The 20416-nt window shown below is 39.6% G+C and overlaps 1 protein-coding gene across 1 annotated transcript in view; it reads left to right on the top strand.

The window, feature by feature from the left end:
- stk32a (serine/threonine kinase 32A) overlaps positions 1 to 18374 on the top strand; it is a 60305-nt gene extending 41931 nt beyond the window's left edge. The window contains exons 7-13 of the mRNA XM_069718046.1: positions 3 to 92; positions 2221 to 2324; positions 4422 to 4538; positions 5781 to 5906; positions 7189 to 7317; positions 13989 to 14053; positions 15780 to 18374. Coding sequence (XP_069574147.1) covers positions 3 to 92; positions 2221 to 2324; positions 4422 to 4538; positions 5781 to 5906; positions 7189 to 7317; positions 13989 to 14053; positions 15780 to 15897 — 749 coding nt within the window. The 3' untranslated portion in view covers positions 15898 to 18374. The remainder of the gene's footprint in view (positions 1 to 2; positions 93 to 2220; positions 2325 to 4421; positions 4539 to 5780; positions 5907 to 7188; positions 7318 to 13988; positions 14054 to 15779) is intronic.
- The last annotated feature ends 2042 nt before the right edge of the window (positions 18375 to 20416 follow it).

Raw genomic sequence — 20416 nt, 5'->3', positions numbered from 1 at the left:
AGGGCACGTCCATCTAACAGACTTCAACATTGCAGCCATTGTAAAAGAAGACCTAAAAGCAACATCCATCGCTGGGACCAAACCATACATGGGTAAGGATATAAGATTTTGTCGATTGAACACTTTGGACAACAAGAAGAAGCGAGGAAAAAGTTTGAATCCATGACCATTAATCTACGGAAATCATCAAACAATGGCCAAATGAGGGAACACAATGGTGACTGAATATTACAAACTGAAGGAGCTGAGTGTTTGTAGCAAAGACAACAAGCACCACACAGTAAAGCATTTTCCATCACCCAGGTATGGGCGGGGATAATGCAACTCGCTTTTTTTTTAACTGCCAACTGACTGACATCACACAGGTGACATTGTTTGGAAATCTGGGCAGTGAAGTCCAAAAATATAGCTGCAGTTATGGCTTACTGCCAAAGATGTCGCCAAAGTGAACTAAATGAAGATCTTCAAGGTTGGTTTTTTTTTAAATAATGACCAAGGAGACATTTCTTCCCTTTGTGTCTTTTCTTATTTCCAGAAATATGCAGTATTGAGGCATATTTAATTGTCTCATTTATTTAATTGTAAAGAAAGTACTACTGCCCTGAGAAAACATCCTGTTCAGCACAGCTGCAGTCGACCTCATCATGACTCATAAGTACAGTAGTGATCACATTGATGTGGATTCAGCTCCTGAGACATCAGATAGGAGCTAACAGGATTTAGGGGGGGATATGACGGATGAGGCAGCACATGTTTGTGTGTGTGTGTGTGTGTGTGTGTGTGTGTGTGTGTGTGTGTGTGTGTGTGTGTGTGTGTGTGTGTGTGTGTGTGTGTGTGTGTGTGTGTGTGTGTGTGTGTGTGTGTGTGTGTGTGTGTGTGTGTGTGCTAGAGGGGTTTGCGTGTGTATTGTTTGTGTGCGTGTCTGTTTTTTCCCTTATAAAGTGAGTGTTCATGATGGAGAACGATCTTGTAACCATGCGTGGTTGGATTTCAGGCGAATACTCTGAGGTATAATAGATAATTCATGGGTGCTCTGGGAAAAAGTAAAAACACGATCTCTCTCAGAGGCTTCAGTCGATAAACTGCACTTTTTCCTCAGCAAGAAAGCAGATCAGACCTGAAGGAGAGGAGCAGGGTTTGTAAGTCTCTGCATGTTTCACAGTGGACTGTATGTTTCTCACAGTACTGATTGTAATACTGAGAGAGATTTATAGAAGGAAGGGTAAGATATGAGTCATGAAACTTCTTTTTTTTTTTTTTTTGACCATTTGAAATCATGTTACAGCTTGACAACATATTTCCCTAGAATAGATGATTCATTTTCACGGGAAGAAAAAAAAACATAATTAATTGAAAAGGTTTTATAGCTTCTTTTTTGTTGTTGTTATCAATTATTCATTGAAGCGATCATCTGATGCTATATTAGCTTCCAATTAAATCCCAATAATTAATATTTACCCCTGGCAAAAACAATTAAATGTATGGTTTGTTTTTATCCCTAACATCACAACAAATGCTCAGCGGTTAGTTATGAGCTCAGCCTTTTCTGTGTGTAAGCAACTTAAACACCATGTGCTATTCTATTTCACCAGCCCCCTTTTTATGACTTGAACATAAATATAATGACAGATTTACATCATCATGTCTCAATAAGCACACTTGTACATTCTGCACATAAAAGTCACGATGGCAGCCTGACCGAGTCAGACGTGGACATGTTTCCCTTCTGACATCCATAATCTCCCAGGTTATTATGGGGTTTTTTTTTCTCCATGCCAAATGCATGAAAATTAAGCGGCAGACGTCCCCATCTAATAAGTGATAAAACCGATGAGAAAATTAATGAGGTGATTCGCTGAGAGAAAAGGGAGCAAGTGTCCTCTGCACTGTCAATGGTCATTAATTAAGGCTTCCATGGCAAAGTCTTAAAATCAATCACAATTCCATGCCAAACACTGCAAGCCGTTTCTGCTTTGTCTGAATAAAGCCAGAACATATAAGTACCGGCTAACAGGCCTATGTTTGAAAAAACAACAACAAATGGAACAATATACAGTATGTTATGTATTCCATGTCTGAAAAGGGCTACAGTTAAAATAAACTGACCAAAAAAAAGCCCTTGAAACAGGAAAATGGTATCAAAATTCACATTTCTAACAAAGGAAATATAAAAATGCCATCATGTATTAATTATGTTGTACAATATTTTCTGTCCATCAGCTCCTGAGCTTTTTCAGACCTTTGAGGGGTCTCACCCTGGCTACTCCTTCTCTGTTGACTGGTGGTCACTGGGGATAACAGCTTATGAACTACTACGAGGACAGGTAACTTAGACACGCACACACATGTCCACAACTGAAATCACTTCAATGTGGCCTGACGCACTCAACTTCAGTCAATAAAGCATAAGACACCTGCAAGGGAGTGCTAGTAAAGTCCTGTCAGAAGGAAATCAGACATAAAGAAAGTCCTCGGCTTCCACAAAACAAAAGGAGGGTGAAGCTGTAATTGATTTTTTTTTTACATTTAAATTGACCTTAGAGGGGAAGATGTTTAACGGTTTAGTCATGGTGTGAGACGAATCACTGTCGGAGAACGAGAAAATAGAACCCGAGTTATTCCAAGGACCATTTAATTGGAATTGATTTTGAAAATATAATTTATTTGTTTTGTGCTGGTCCCATCTGGAGGAGTTTAATTCTGATGTCATGGAAATAAACACAGGACATAATGTTTTCACTCAATCTTCTTACTCTGGACTGAGTCTCGGAGCTGAAAGATGCGTGTTCGTTGTGGAGTCAAATTAGACTGCAGCTGCAGAAATTCCTCTCATATTTCAGGATGATGAGTACACAAACTACAGTCACCTCTGTCTACACGGACAAGGACCCGAAACTGATCTGGAGCTATCATCAAGTGCTCCTGAAATAATTTCCTACAGTTTCACTGCAATATCCTCTCATCCCTCTCCATCAACCTGTTCAGTTATTTTACCTCATCACTTTTCATTATGCTTTCTAAAATACATGTTGTCCTCTTTCTGACCTCACAGTTACACCTTCCTTCCCGCTGAAATATCTTAAGTCCGCCATGAAGGTTATTTATACCCCTAAAACTCCAAAACTACCTTCAGCCCCATGGGTTGTCATTTTTGTCCTACAATTTTCATGTATTTTTTTTTTTTTTTAACCTCTCTCCTTCAGGACAGATTGCTAAACACATATTCACACCAAACAATTACAGAAAGTGACTCAGACTTTAATTCCATGTCTCTCTCTTTCCACATATTACTTTTTTTTTCTCCACTTAAGTTCATCTGCCATACTTTCTGTCACCCCTCTTTCTCTGCACACATTCCTCACCTTCTCTCAAACTATTCATTTTTACTTCATCCTACAGTTTCCTAGGAGTTTTCTTCAACCTTTTCCCAGCTCACTGTTTTTCAGCTCCAGGCATCTTTCAATTGCTTCTCAACTTTAACTTTAACTCTCTCTCTCTCTCTCTCTCTCTCTCTCTCTCTCTCTCAAGCTCCTATACCACCTCTAACTACATCCATGCTTCACTTTCACTTCATCATTTAACTTCTCGCTCTAACCATGCTTCCCTGCTGGGTGGGAGCCCTGATTACAAGTACAGGTCAGGGTAGCTAGGCATCTCTCCAGACCCCCAAGATCAGTCACTGTCACTTTTCTTTCACCCTTTGTAGTTTTCAAAATTAAATTAAACCTCTCCACGTGCACAGAAAAAAACACAGAAACCGCATGGTAAATTAACAAAAGAATAAAAATAAATTGTAATATATGAGCCAATTTCTGCCATGTCAACCATTTCACTTCTAAAATTCTGACTCCGGAGGAATATATCACTGGTTATCTTCCCCCTATTTGTTCTGTGTGTGGAACCTCTGCAGAATTGGAATTTAACTGCTATCATACATTTAATAATAAATGCAATAAAAACAGAGAATGGTGAGACACCCGTGTTGTATGACGCTTCTCTTTCATTGTTTATATTCCTTTTGTTCCTTCCAATTTGTTTCACACTCCTAAACCACCTGACTAAGCAACAATACTAAAAGTGTTGGTCAAAAAGAGATTGTTTGCCCATTTATGCCCACCCACCTCCAGCCAGCCCTCTGATCAGCTCACACCAAAAGGTGGAGAGATTTATGTTGTGTTTTGAGAAAGCTCCTTATTCCCTGTCATTTGTCCCTATCAGTGCAGAGTGGTTCCCCAGAAGGTGAACGTGAGAAAAAAAAAAAAAAAAAAACGTAGAGCAGGAGAGAGTGAAGGGGGACCGAGGGTGGAGCAAACTTTAAAGACACATACTTTATCAAAAACACTCCTACCGGCACTATGAATACAAGTTGTCTGTAACATCTCGTCTCCTCCCCTCCCCCCCCTCTCCTCCCCTCATTTCAGAGACCGTATGTGATGAGGTCCAGCACACCTGCTAATGAGATCCTTCAAACGTTCCACAAGGTCCATCCCAGCTACCCAGCAGCCTGGTCTTTGGAGATGAAGTCTCTTCTCAGAAAAGTAAATGTACTGCATGTAATACAGGAATAAAGTTATGCACTGATGTTTATTTTTCCCCATAACATTCTCACCACCAGTGATTGTCTTTGCAACTTTGTAAAAGATAGTTTGAATTTTTCTCTAATATTTATTTCCTCTGGGAAGACAATTATCAATATCTGAGAGCAGCACTTTGTTTGGTCAGCCACAGAATCTTAATTAGGAGGTCACTTTCACTGTTGCAGCGTGATTGCATGCAGTGCAGCTTCAGAATTATAATCAAGTGCAGTCAGTATTCAGAAACTGAAATCTGTCTTGTTGGCGAGTCACAGTGTAATTATTAGACAGCACTTACATATATATATACACTGTAAATTTAAGATGTCAACACAACCCTGAGAAAACAGTGCAAAGACACAGAGCAGCGTTATGTGGCAATTAATACTATTAATATTCCTCCTTAATTACAATAATTTTGATGTTGTAATAGTCTATTCTTAACTCTCAACAGTTTGTCCACGATGAACTCCATAAAGTCTATTTGTCTTGTTGCGGTGAAGCCACTCGCCAAGCTACAGGATGCACTATCGTTGTAGCATTTGGGTTTTGCCTTGGCAGCGATCCACTGCAGTCAAACTGTTGCATTGCTTCGTGCTTAGACTCCTCGAAGCTCATTGGCATTCCAGTTGCATGTGGATATGAGTGTGTATGAGGGAGGGAACTGGAGTGTGTGTGTGTGTGTGTGTGTGTGTGTGTGTGTGTGTGTGTGTGTGTGTGTGTGTGTGTGTGTGTGTGTGTGTGTGTGTGTGTGTGTGTGTGTGTGTGTGTGTGTGTGAGAGCGTGAGAGAGTGTGTGAGAGTGTGAGAGAGTGTGAGAGAGAGTGTGAGAGTGTGAGAGAGAGTGTGAGAGTGTGAGAGAGAGAGGGATATAAAGAAAGTGAAGAATGTATGGGGAAAATTCCACGCTCAATATATTTGTCCTTTATATTTCATGCTTCACAACCCGCTGAAGTCTCCTCATCACCGTTTGCTTTCTATAAGTATTTCATTTTCCCTTCCTTTCCTTCTGTCTCCTCTCACTCTCATGTCCCTTTCCTCAGTATCTTCTACCTCCAACCCCTTTGTCCCTATGTCCTCATTCTCAGACACATCCTTCAGGGCAAACATGTGCTCATGTCTCAATGGGGACTCTACCCCAAACTTTTCAGCCATGCCTTCCCCCATGGTTAATTGTTCTTACTCTAATCCTTTTTGTCTCCTTCAGTTACTGTGCATAGATGTCCAGAAGCGCATTTCCTGTCTAGCAGAGCTGCAGGATCTGGACTACATGTCAGACGTCAACTGGGACGCTGTACTCAGCAAACAGCTTCCTCCAGGCTTTATTCCCAATGTGAGTATCAGAAATAAACTGAGCCCTGCCTCAGTGTGCTAAACCACAAAACACTGACATCAGATTGGAATGTTTTTCTGGCATTGCTCTGCTATATTATTTTGCTGAACAGATCCACCACACTTTCTATAATCTGGCTTCTGATACATAAAGAATGACAAAAACACAGCATTGATCAATTCTTCAAATTATAGCCTGTATAAAAAATTTAAAAAAAAGATTTGGGTAAAGAAAGATGTAGCCAGAACTACCCACTCCTCATCTAATCTTCTCCAGTCAGACTGTAAACACCGCCCCCTGCTGGGCTGAACCGGATCAGCCACTGTGTGTAGACATCCACGCAGACGGTAACACAAAAACTCTGCGCGTCTCCCTGCCGCTCCAGAGGCTCCAGTGGTCTCTGGATCGTTATGACAGGTTAGGTGGAGACAGTGCTTCTATGTAATATCATTAGGCAGGAAGTCCAGCTGCTTGGCTGGCAGGCTGACGTGCTATGCTCTGTTGCGCTGATTTGCCGTACCTGGTACGGCTGGTAAGGAAAACACCACACGAGGTCTCAAGGAGAACCTGCAGTGAAAGTTCAGTCAATTTCATACAAGTGCATTTAGTAAAGGTAACAATTGTGCAACAATCCAATGATCAAGTAAAACAAAAATGATCCTGTATTGTTTTGAAGAAAAAGCAAGGTCACTGTGACTTTCGTTGCTCTGTGCCAGAGCTGAATAAATGCAGAATAGCGACTGCTGAAAATGAAAAGATAAGTAAATGACTTTATCTAATTTGAAGTCCATAGCGACTGCAGAGCAGCGTGTATCTCCGGTGGTCAGGCTGGCGCAGCAGAGGGAAAGCACAGAGGATCAATGGGGAATTGACGTGGTCTCTCAGTCTAATTACAAGCCTATCCTCTGTCTTTAGTGACACGAAGCGAAAACTCATGCCTTGTGTTTTGAGTCCTAATTTCCTAGCATTCAGTTTGTTTTGTCTATATTTGCTCTCTTCAATTTAACATGGATAATTTCTGTAGAATATAAGTTTGCATTGCATCATTCTGTATTGTATGAAATTTTCATATATCACATTGTATCGTGTTAAACAGCGCATAACAATTTGTGTCAGATTTTGTGATACACGATTCTTTCAGTTTCCTCTACATTTCCTTTATCTGAAAGTATTATTTCCAGAAACGTGCATCAGTTTATGCTTTGCATACATCACTAGAACACAACCAGAACGCCTCTCCCTTTAATTAAATGTCTGCTTGTATGTGCTTGTGCCTCTACAGAGGCGGAGGCTAAACTGTGATCCCACATTTGAGCTGGAGGAAATGATCCTGGAGTCCAAACCGCTTCACAAGAAGAAGAAAAGGCTTGCTAGAAAGACAAGGGACCAGGGATCTGACGGGTCCCCACAGGTACCAGTTTTAATCACAATCATGAACCACAGTAATTACACAAGAAAGAAATGGTTTGTTCCAAAACACAAAATACAAAGGAAAACTTAACATTGCTTTGATTTGATTCAATTAGTATATATATTCAAAAAATGTTGAATAATTTTTATTTTTTTTTATAAAGATTTTTAAAAAAAAATAAATGTCACTCAGTTTTAAGTGGATTTAGAGTGTCCTCAGGGGATCATACATGCTCCACCGAGGACACACTAAACCAGCTCTTTTAAGTGTCTCTCCCTCTCACTGCTCATCATTATTCATTAAAGAAAGCTGACCGCTGGTTCCATTTGGCCCAGTAACAGGTGATAAGTTGCTCTTTAGTTTGTCTTTTAAATGTGTCTGGAGTGCTATTGAGAAGGTCGAGGACATATTTCAGCGCTCTGTTCTCCCCCACCTTCATCAGAATAAATAGGCCACCCAGACTGCTATGTGTACGGACGGGGAAGGCAATGGATGCAATCACCTCGCTGTTTTATTATTTCCAGTCTTTGTACATAAATCAGCTGTTCCCCTCCGAGTGTTTAGACAAAACAGACGGCAGAGCACTGAAAGGTTAATTTGATCGTCCTGTCAAGTGAGACGTGAGATGAACATATACATTTCACAATAAAACACTGATAGTGAAAGCAGTGGTTTTAGTTTTTGGTCTTGTACAGCAGTTGGAGCTGATCAGCGCAGTTTGTTTTAAAGGCTAACACTGACTCAGAAGACCTCAGGTTGTGCGTGTCTGCCCGCATCTTAAGTCCAATTACAACCTATGGTGTTGAAAAACTTGAACGGGGAGGATATAATCCTAAGGGCCTCTAATCCACTAAAAATAAGTGCAAAAGGGACAGTAAATCTTACAGTTACTAAAGCCGGTTTCCTATCGGTTTCCCGGCAACTACAGGGATTTTAGTTGTCTGCCTTTATAACAGGAAGTCCGGTCTTTTTATCAGAAGGAATCTATTTCAGGGGAGATCCATACTGAATTCTAGGCTTCTGTCCAGGTTTGACTCTCTGTATTTTTCCATTGAGAAAATAAAAGCTCAGCGAAAACACGAATAGTTTCTGTCTTAAAGTATTTACCACGACACTGAAATTTGTCCTTCACACATACCCTACTCACACACTTGCATAATCAAGGCACACAACCTAACCTGTTGCGCACGCACGTACAACCTCTGCCATTACAAAGTCAGCACTTTTAGCCTTTCTCCCACACGTTATGGAACTCTTTTCTAACAGAAGTGAAGCAGTGTGTCTGGTCTAGACTCTGAAGCACATACTTTGCCAGCTTGCAGTAAGAAAGTCAGAGTGTGCCCAAAGTGGAGCATGTTTTATGAAAGCTGACGGCTGCTGCTTGCCTGTATACGTGTATATCACCGATATCTCACGGTGCAGCCGGACAACATTTGTCTTCCCTCGGCCCGTTCAGGCAAAGAGAAAGGCGCCTATTGTAATCAAATAACGATAGTAGCCTGATGGGGAAACATTTGTTGTGTTTATGGAGATGGATAAAGCACCAGAGTTCAGCCAAACTAACATTAAGTCACGGAAACAGTCTTAAAAGTTATTCTGTAGATACGATGAAAAGTTAGATGGCGCTTTAAAAAAAAATGTAAACAATAAGTAACTGAGTATTATATATATTGACAGAAATATTTAGGTTACTATGCATTCCTGGAAAATTCCCTCCCCCTAATTATGTGGGAGTTTTGATGCAGATGTGTGAAGTTTATTAATAGTAATACCAATAGTGGTTAATCATTTCAAGAAATCAAATTTCTTGAAGAATTCAAGAGGAGAACATTACAAAGAAGTGCTTTTCAATTCCCCCTCTACAATTATGTCACTTCATCTCACTCTTATTTAGTCTCATTCTTTCTTTTCTCAACACCCAGCTTCAAGTCTTTCCATTTTCTTCTAAATGCTTTATTCTGTGATTAGCCTTGCATGAAACTCTCATTGTTTGGAGTTTATTAAAAATGATGTCGCCAAACACCCTTTTCTGACATCCTATTTTGCAGTGTGCGCTGGTCTGTCCGTCAGGGGGAATACTCACTTTACTGTCTCTACGAGTTTGTGTTTGTGCAATGCTTTACAATATCAGTTTACCTTGGGCCTACGGGGCCACCTGTGATGGACACATATAAGAGTGAGACAAAGAAAGAAAGTGCGTGCTTGATGTGCGCTTGGGAAAGAGAACGGGAGATGTTTCTACATTGCTGAAGCATAGCAGATCAATATTGAATGAAGAAAGCTGCCCTAATGGCCTGTCCCAGCCTGCTTCTTACTCATTACCCCAAGGCTGCTCTGTATTCATTTTGCATATTCCTCCTTTTCCTCTTCTCCTTTCCAACCTTCGCCCCCCCCCCCCATGTCCTCAGACTGTCTCCACGATGCCGTCGACATGTCGCTCTCACTTCTCCCAATACAGTAACTGTCCTCTTCCTCATCAGTTTTTCGAGCTGCTCTTTTATCTTTCTGCTCCCCCCTCCTCCTCACTGCCACGCTCATAATGTAGCATGGAATTAGCTCAATTAAATCGCCGATAATATACAGCAGAAAATTGGACTCGTGCTGCGAGAACAAAATAAATTGGCACTCTTCCATCGCGCGCGCACGCACACACGCACACACGCACACACACACACACACCTCTCTTCTAATCAGAGGTGTCATTCAAGTTCAGTATTTACTGCACGTACGAGATACAGTGGACGCTTGTCTAATAGAATTAATTTGTATAATGTACACCGTGGTTCATTCAAAATAACAGCAGTAGAGAGACAATGTGAAGCAAGGTTAGATTGCACATGCAAAGTTCTGTATCACCCAGTATAGCCATCTCAATGATGCTACTGTAATAGCTTTACCACTAAAGAGGGTAGACAATGTAGATCATTTTGATGCTGTAGCACAACATTTGTGTGTGTGTTTTTTTTGTTTTTTTAACGAGGCAGTGTAGTGGGCATTACCAGTGGGTTACAATGGAAAAAGCTCTGTGACTGCCAGGAGATTGGAGGTTTCTCAGGTATTTGGAATAGCTGCTGTGGTGATGTTTTTTTTTGTATCAGGACATGATGATATCCTCCACCGTGTGATTGTTTATTTCATTGTGTTGCAAATCACTCTCTTCACAGCAATACTTGATGTAATTGGGATGACGCTTTGCATTCTTCCACAAGGCATGGATGCAAGCATAAAACTTGTGTGAAAGAAAAACAAACAAACGGAGGGGAGTGAACGTGACCAACAACAGGGAACAGGGTAATTCTGAACAGGAACCAGCCGAGACAGAACTAAGAGTTTGTAACTAAATGAGGAGCTAATTGCGGTGCATTGAAAATGGTCTGGCTATGAAAATCTGACACACATCAGAAAACTGTACTTTGAAAAATAAGCTGCAGACTGATCCCCACGACAGACTCAAACACTTCTAACCTCTTTCACCAGCTGTGAAACACTCATGTCAAAAAGTATGGGGAGTGTCTATGAATGAGGGATGACAGAACAGATGACTGTTTCAGCACCATGGAGAGATGCAAAAAGAGAGACTGGGTTTAAATGTATTGATTCCAGGATAAACTGTAAATGCCATTTAATGGACCATAGAAGATAAAATGACAAAACAAATAATAAATATTTATGAAATATTGTTCCTCTAGTACAGAAACAAGAACATTAATGTGGCTTAACATCATACATTTGAATGAAGTTTACTGCTTTACGTATGACAAATTTATCAGACAGGATTTTATCATTCTCTCCATTCTTTTCCAAGTACTGTCTTCAAGAAAACAATTTAATTTTATGAAAGTGAATTTTGGCTTGCTGCTAAGTAAACACAATCTGCATAGTAGTGCTGAAAAATCACTTAATTAGTATTATAGTCAGGTAAATTGATGGGCCATCGGAAGAGAGAGGGAGAGAGAGGGAGCTGAATGCGTATCTGGGGATGCAGCATCATGTGCGCCACTGATTAAAAGAGCCGAGTCAGAGCTTGTTTTCAGCTCAGTACTGACTGCAGGAAAGTGATCAGAAGCAGTCAAACAGTTGTAGCTTTATAAGTACAACTTGTTAATTGTAGATTTTGATGCGCAACAATGGCAGGCTCAGCTGAAAACATTGACATAAAATGTGTCTGCACTGTTCAAATTATGGTTTGAGCATTTCTATTGTCTATATGTCATAATTCATCGCTATTCACCATTATCTCACATTATCCACCATATTGCTCTTTTTAGATCCATGGCAGAGGTTTGATGTGTTATGTATGTATTTGGTAATGTACACACATAATTTCTGTTTGAACTACTCTGCACATTAGTTGTCAAAATAAAAGTCAGTCTCAACCTGACAGAAACAGCGTAAGCCCAGAGTCAGACCTTGAGAAATGTCCCTGTTGGGCTCTTGTCCAGCACAGCACTCCCTGTTGGTTTGTCTCATTAAATGGAAAGTTTAAGCTGGCATTTGGAGCAATTAGCTTCTGAACTATCTTTTTAAAAGCATCAAATACAGAGAGAGAGGGAGAAATAAAGTGGTGAAGAGCATTGTTGATCTCTCTCTTCAAGGCCAAAGGCTTCTTTTGGCAGCTTCCTTTCTGACCCATTTTTACTTTTTTTTTTTTTTTTTTTTTACATACCTAAATGAAGGAACTAACAATTTTCATTTGACCACCAATGATTAAGACAGAGTAGGCAAGGAGATGTAAAAAAACAAAAACATTTCACACAATGGCGACAGTGGCCCAGAGGAATTCCGTTTTACACAGCGGATGAATGGTATAGGACAAAGCAAGTGTGACAGAAAAGAAGACAGAAAAACAAGTGTCACATCGACTTAAACTCTTTGCTGACTGGTTGAAAGACAGTGGAGCTACAAACATTTGAAGACGAAAGCATTGTCTGACACTACAGCTGAATTAGTCTGATTTGCAAGTATGTTTCAGATGCATTTGAGGGGTTTTTTTTGCATGTAGAAGGTTCCAAAAGTGTAACTAACAAAGTACAAGGTGACAAAAGCCAAGTCAAGTCATGATAGTTGTTAGATATCTAGCCACAGCTAAAGCATTGGTACTGATCACTCTGTAAAAAAAAAACACACAAAAAAAAAACTTGCATAGAGTTTTAAATATTAAGCTTATTTCATAAAGTCTGGCAGGCTGAACCCTGACTGCACCTATGACAAGCGCCAACTGTAATGAATATCCATTGTTGTAAATTAAAACGAAATATATAACAACAGTCTTTTAGTGGTTATTCGAGTCAAGATTTTAGATCCTGTAATGTCATTACGACAGCAACAGAAAGACAAACCTTATACTTGGTGTCTCTTCTGTCACGTCTTTTATATATCACATCGATTATATGTTTGACCAATGATGTGCAGAATTCCTCCTCCGCCTGCGTGTTCCTTTGTCCTTCCTGTTATCTGCATCACCCGTGCACAAACACACCCTGTTCTCAGTCTCTGTCTGGTGGTTATGTATTTGTGTTCTTTGTGTGTTCAAGTGAATCTACCGTTTACTTTTGTGTCACTGCAGTGAAAGTGAGACCCACAGGGCTTACCTGCAAACAAGATGTCTGCTAATCATAGACCTGATTCTTATTTTCTTCACTTTCCCCCACTTTCTCTCTCATGCATGTTTGCAAAACTCCACTCTAAACTCCTTCTGCTACTTCCCTTTGAGCTTTGCCTCTTGCCTCTCTGTCTTCCTGCCCTAAATTAGTTGATGGCATTTGGATGCCGGTGGCTGCTCCCCTACTGTGACAGCACCTGTACAGAACCTCTCTGCTGGGCTGCGTGACTGACAGCTCCGGGCAGGAAGTCAGCTAATTCAGAGTTTTGAGAGCCAATCTGTGTGAGCTTTGAGGAGAAGCAGCACATGCTCATGCCTGCATTACTAACTTATTATTTACCTACTATTTGATACGCTAACAATTAAAAGAAAGGAAATTCAATAAAATTGGGACATTTTGAAGGTCCCAGGAGGGAAGTTTTGAGTTAAGCCTTTTGTTAAGGGTTAATATTGGAATTTGAATATTATTTAGGTTACCATTTCAAGAAAATATATTTTTCATTTTCTCTCATTTTCTTGTGTCTGCGAGTTTGTCTCTCTCAGACACACTGATACACACCACACACAGAGTACAGTGTCAAAATGATGATGTATCTCTATGATCTCTCTCCTCATTGCCTCCATGGGAGAGTGAGAAAGCACCTGTCTACTTGTCTTGGCACTACAGTAGTGTGAGGACATCCTGGAACGACAGTGCCGGATGTTCTCATATGATTAAGTGGACCAAATATGTATGAGTGCAAAACAGCAGGTGGGGACATCCGAGCATAAGTGTCCTCTAAATTTAAGGTCCATTTCTTCAACTGGTATTCTTATTAAAGAAGAAAATAACTCGTATGAAGATTGTAGTGTGAACAGTCTATGTTTTCTGTTATACTGTGCGCAAGGTGCGAGACAGTAAATTATTATGTCTCCGAGCAGTGACACCAAAACAATTTTAGGTGTCTTTAATGTTATCGATTCTGGGGATAGCAATGATTAATGACTCGCTATGATATTTTAGTTTCTCACAAGTGGGAGTGGTGATTGTTGATTTTCTGATGTTATTCTTCGTCTGATTTTTCCCCAGAACGGGCAGCTGCAGCAGCGTTTAGATAACGTCCAGAGAGACTTCATTGTCTTCAACAGAGAAACGTAAGTAACCTCCATTACCTGCTCTACACATTCTCGACAACCAATACTGTCTTGTGAAATAATTGGCATGGTAGTGTTAACTCAGAGGAAATATCAGCTGTTAGTGTTTTGAAACTAATGTCATTTGAGAAACCATGATTCTTTTTTTTTTCTTTTTTTTTAATGAAAATGTTCTTTTACAGTCTTTAACCAATTCTCTTTAGTTGTGTGGTTAATGAAATATTCAGCATTTTGTAGAGTGTAGCCAGGCATAGTCTTCATTACTGGTGAGAAGATGTGGGATGGTGTGAAAGGACAATAAAGTGCCTAGTTGTGGCAAAGGAACCGGCCCATACGCAGTACGTGCTTAAGGCTGAGCCACAGTGACTGGCAGAGAGAGTGTCCCCCATGTTGACTATATACTATTATGAGAATTAGATGTTCATGGAGGTAAATACAAAACTGAATAAATTAAAGACAAATCAAGGAGTAACATTCACCACTGATTTGCATGAATAAATGTTAAAGTAGATGCAATGTTTACTTATGCAAGAGGGAGCCAAGACAGTAATAGAACATTACAGAAGAGATTTCGTAAGATATTTGACAACAAAAAAATGGTTCCAAAATTTTTTTATAAAGCCAAAAGAAAATTAGGATTTTGTGGAAAATGGCTTAAGACGGGACCTCCTTCACCTGCAAAAGTGTGCTTGACAGTAGAAAGGGGATAAACTACTTTTAGATAAGATTGTCTGGGATTCGAAATTCAAAAGTACTAAGCGTAGTTGAAAATATGTTGAAAAGATCTTTTAATTGTTTCATTAGATACAAGTGATATAATTTTAATATGAAATGAAATATTGTTGAACTGTAAAAAAAAAAAAAAAAAAAAAAAAAAACACTGAGGAAAGAAAGAATTCAGCCAATCTAACAAAGTAGTGTGAACCACAAAGTTCACATTGAAACAAGGTTAGGTCAAAAACTATACTGGACTGTATATAAAACACTGGAAGACTTTTAATTTGAAACGAGGGTTCTTGTGTTGAAATGAATACAGGAAGTTGCAGCAGTTAGCAGACCACTGGTGTAACTTTATCACTCACTGACAATTTGACTAGCTGTTGCAGTCCAGCCAAAATTAAGCAACTCTTTGAAATATTCAGTGCAAAGAAGTGTTTCTTTAAAGAGGACATATCAGTTTCATAAAGTAATTTGTCATATTTATTTGTTTCCTAGGACTTAAGGTGGAACTTACATTAGTGTTATTTGGCACTATGAAATATGGCTTAACATTATACAAGCTGCTATCACCCAAGGTCAAAGGCTGTACGTAGAATGCTAAAATGCCAATAACACTAATGGCTTATTTTGGCTCTCAAAGGACAAACATTAAGGTAAAAATGGTAAATCAATTCTAACTTATTTTCACCATTACAGGACAAAACTTAAGAACATTGGCAAGTTAAAGCTACAGTAACATTAGCTGCTAACTTTGGCCATAACAAGGTAAATGTCAAGCTAAAATGATGAATTGGTAGTGAAATTAGATACTAACTTTGCTAATTAGATGGCAAAGGTGAATTAATTGAATATTATTCATTAACTTTAGTAATCACGTGGCTAGTAAGTACACAAGTGGAATGACAATGAATAAATGTGAAATATTTATTGATTTTGACCATGACGGACTCTGTTTCTTATATTAGTCTTGTAAAGCTATTAATAAGAAATATTCTTTACTCAACAGGTCAAGAAAAGCCGTGGTGGACTCCGAGGGTACTGAGCTATCCGTAAGTGAGAAGAACAAGGCAATAGAAGATGGACAGAACAACAATGTTGAGCCAGCTGCCTACTTATCAGGATAGGTCTCATGGCCCAAGATCCCGACTTACTCCTTCATCACTTGTACCAGCCCACAGCTTGTACATCAGCAATTTACACCCAGACACAAATTGTTCTACCAGCACAGGCACTCAGAACTGCTCTTCAATGTCCCTGCACCACAACATCTGAACAAACACCAATGCAGCACTGAATGCACTTGTGCATCACTGTTCACTCAAAAAAAAAACAAAAAAAAAACACCACACACACTTTATCAAGAACTCCAAAGCTGCAGGAGTGAAATGGACTCCTGGAGCAACAGCCATGCCAGAACCGGGCTTTCCTCTTCCCGCTTCCCTGTCACCAAGAAGAATGACTCTCGACAGAGTGTCACTCATATCATGCTCCCTTACATCACTTTGGTGCTCTGATGTCTGCTCAGCCTCGACATAGGACAGCGTGCAGAAGTGAAAATGAAATCACTTGCCTGCCAGAAAGAAGACAATGTCCCACCTGCTCGGTTGGTCAACCATGACCGAAAGCCACATGTGCTGCTGCTGCTGCTGCTGCTGCTGCTAGGGCAGGACACTGACGTTTCATCAAAGAGAGTGCTACACGGAAACCGACTTGACAAGAATTGGCGCCAGGAATTAGGCTGGCAACATATACTGAAGGACACTTCGGTGGACGGCTTGGGATGGGATGTGAGCATGGCAATAAGAGTACCAAACGTTAAAATGGACAGCTTAATAACGGAAAACAAGGCCTTTGTTTTTAAGACCGCAACCACAGACTCCTCTAAGATAGATTTGACAGAGCTGAACTGTAGGCTTGAGCATGAATGGCTCACTTTCTCATAGCAGCAGATACATGGTTGTAGTGGTCATTATGCTTAGCTTTGCTCCTTAAGATTACAAAGATGGTAGGATTGCAGCATTTGGTGTAACGGCCCAGTTCCATCAGTAGCAGATAGAGGCTGCTGTTTTTTTGACTGGCGTATAGTTCAAGTTTAGTAAACACAGAAATTTGAAATGCAGCTACCAAACAGAGGTTTTACAGTTAAGCTTCAAGGTTGATTCTTGACCTTGGAAGTTTATATGGCGCTGTCTTGTTAAGCTTGTTAAGTGGCCGTTCTGATGAAAGTTTAAGACACTGACATTTTGGACTAACCCTTGCCTCAATCCGCATATGACCAACTGGGTCGTCAAATAAAGGTTTGCAGCTATGAAAATATAGAAAAAGCTAGATGGTAGATATTATATGTTCTGCACTGAACCCTGCTTTGCACATGCTTCTTCATAAAGTGTAGGATTTATGCACACAGAGACAAAAAAAAAAATCTAAAGCTGTGAGTGAATACTTATTCCCTTAGGGATGGTTTTATAGACGGGGATTTAGCCGACTCCTAGATAAGCCTCATTTTTCAGTTAGCGTCTGCACTGAATTTCGTTTTTGTCTAATATTTTTTAATGTCCTTTCTTTTGTGTTGGATACAGCCAATTACATAATGTGCCACCAGATAAGTCTGTAAACTTGTATTTGCTATTAATTGCTCCCGTAGCAGAAGAATATATTTGCAATTTGTCTCTGTAACAGCATTCTCGTGCAGATAGTGTTCAACAACAATCTGAAACTCGACACAAATAAATTTGAGCCAAGGCGACATCCCTCATTCATATTGTAAGATTTGCTGTAGACTTGTTTAAAACCACATCCAAGAAACCACACCTGCCTCTGAAGTTTGCAGAGGGATGCCTTATACCGTAGATATGGCACACAGCTGGTTCCCTTAACTATACGTATATGTAGTAAAAGTCTAAGCTTTTTCACAATCGGAAATGAGTAAATGTGATTTCTACTTATACTTATTGACCTTGATCTTATCTAGCTGTAATATGACTAAATCCTTACAAGCCTATGATCTCTTGTAATTACACTTAAAACATATTTCACTCTAAATTCATTACTGTTGGCACTTTTATATTGAAGATTGGTACAATGTTTTGACTTACCTTTGTGTTGTTGTTGTTGTTGTTGTCGTCATTGTTGTAATTTTACAGATCAGGTGGTTTCCTGTATAGGTTGTAAGATATAGTGGGGTAGTTAAATGGATGGACGAATCCAACAACAGGTATACCTGGGGTAAATAATATTTGTAAATGGTTAGATTAATTTGTTCATATATGATAAGTACCAAAAAAGTTGGGTATATTGTGTCAAGTTAGTGATTAATCATCCGATAGGGCATATTTAACCCCTTCAAAATATAAAGGTTTAAACAAAAACAATGACAAATAGTATTTGATCCAGGTCATACCATTTTTCAACAAAACGTCTATTTAAAAAAAAAAAAACAGAATTTAGTCTGGCAGCCGAATTGTTCCACACTTGTGAATTTCACCCTTATCAAGGTTTTGTTGTCCCTCAGTTGTCACTGTGTGTTTATTGTAATCAAATGTGATGGAGTTGCAAACTATTAAGGTGTGCCTTAAATAATAACTTTCTTTTTCTGAACCAATCTCACCATGCCTTGTGCTTTATTTCACTTTATTTCAGAATTACAGTGTTGAATATGATTTATGAGTGAAAAGGGAAAAACTTTAATATGTGTATCGCTTTCCACAAGACAAAATACTATGATGCCCTCTAGTGTTATTTCACAAGTAATACAGTTAGTGACCAACCAAGCCTCTGAATGAATATCCATGGCTAACATGCTAAAATATAACTGTGTCAAAAGGAAAACATTTAAATACACCAAATGGACAAACAAAAAGGATCCCTCATCACAGCTTCAGTGGCTGCCTTCTTTCTTTGCATGAATTGGCTCTCGGTTGTCCCAAGTGTTTGGATATTCTCTCTCTTTCCCAATGTGTCTCAGGGCATTCCTTGATAATGCACCCTCAGCATCTGACATGCTCTATATGCTTTCCCATTCTCTCTTTTCCTCTCTCGCCAACACACCTCTATAGTTTACAGATCTGAGCTCACCACTTCCTCAGGTCAAAGTCCTTTCTCTCCCCCACAGTATGATAAGCTGAGCCTGCACTTTCCCACATTAACGGCTGATCTGGGGCTGATTTGACAAACAGATATAAACAGCAAATCTCAGGGTATCATATAAATGGTATATTTTGTGTTACTGTAATCTGCCGGCTATACTCACAACGATTAGGATCTTTCTTATCCAATAAAGGAAAGGAAAGTTACAGTTGGATACGCAGTCTCATTTTGCAGCACACTCCTGTTTAGATTAAGGTTGCTGACTCATCACTGTGTCCATATGCAGTCTGCTCTTTATGACCATCATCTCCACCACCTGAAATGATTACTATGATATCATGAGACATTTAACAATCCATGTGGGACCTCTCAGTGAGTTTAAGTGTGTGTAGCCCCCCCCCCCCTCCACTGCCCCCACTCAAAACTCTGTGATGCAGAAACAACCTTCATGATTCTCCATACGACAGAGCAGGAGAGGTAAGAAATGTCACGTGCCTTTGTGTACTGCTGCAGTTTCACCCAAACTGCTCTGCTGTGTAGAAAATGCACAGTTTCATCTTTCCAGTCCATTCCTCCCCGCAATTAAAACAGAATACAGCTAAAAGCTCATATTTAAGTAAATATAAACCTAAGTAGTTTTACAGCCCAAAGATTTAGCAGGTGATCCTATTGTTGACTGTGGCTACAGTCAACTATTTGCTTCACAATTAAAGCCTTACAAAGCCAGTGGGAATCCTTTTACTGTTAAGCATCAGCAGGAAATGTTGTGTTTACATTACACACACACACAGGTGCTGACCCTTTTTGATAAGGTAAAATAAATATCCTGTAGCCAGACACAAGTTAACAGTCAGCCAAAAACAAACAGTTATGAAAGGTTTCGTCATTAGTGGCTTAAATGTTAGAGTTATGAACAACAAACAACTAATGTAGCAGTATGAACACAAATTAAGGAACCTTTAAGCAGGACGCCTCTATTATTTAAACGCATTTGTGCACAAATGGTGCAACCATGTTTCCATTATTTGGCATTAACATTTCACCACTCAGAGGCGCCTAAGTGTGCTCTTAAGTGTATGTAGATTTTGTTCTCTTTACCCAAGAAAAAAATCTGCCTAAGTGGGGTTTAAGAAGAAATGTATTCAAAAGAACAGTGCTGAGTATACTAACATAGCCTATACAACACGTTTGTACTTGCGTGCTGTTTGAATTTGGACAGGGAATTGGCCCTTGTGTACTTCCCTACCGGAAGTGATGACTGCAACGTTTAGGCTAATTGTATCAGCTGAAAAAAAAAAAAAAAAATCTGGTCACCTTATTTAAAAATGAACATATTGTCGTACTTCTTTTTCTCAAATACAATAAGCATACTGGTGGCTTCGATAAGAAAACAGTATAGTGGCAAAATAAACACGCTAATGTAGATGTGTACGACTCTAATTTGCGTGCGCGTTACCTTCTGCCGTTTGAAAAGTTTGATGGCTCCTCCCCTTCCGCTACGGAGCGGGTCATTTTGTCCAGGTTTTAATGCTTATTTCTTTCTTTTCTTTTTTTTAC

The sequence above is a fragment of the Brachyistius frenatus genome, unplaced genomic scaffold, assembly GCF_029030835.1.
Source record: "Brachyistius frenatus isolate BFR_SWC_R1_liver_20210118 unplaced genomic scaffold, ASM2903083v1 Contig_5, whole genome shotgun sequence".
NCBI lineage: Eukaryota > Metazoa > Chordata > Actinopteri > Embiotocidae > Brachyistius > Brachyistius frenatus.
The sequence above is the reverse complement of the archived record's forward strand: the minus strand, read 5'-3'. Positions and strand labels throughout refer to the sequence as shown.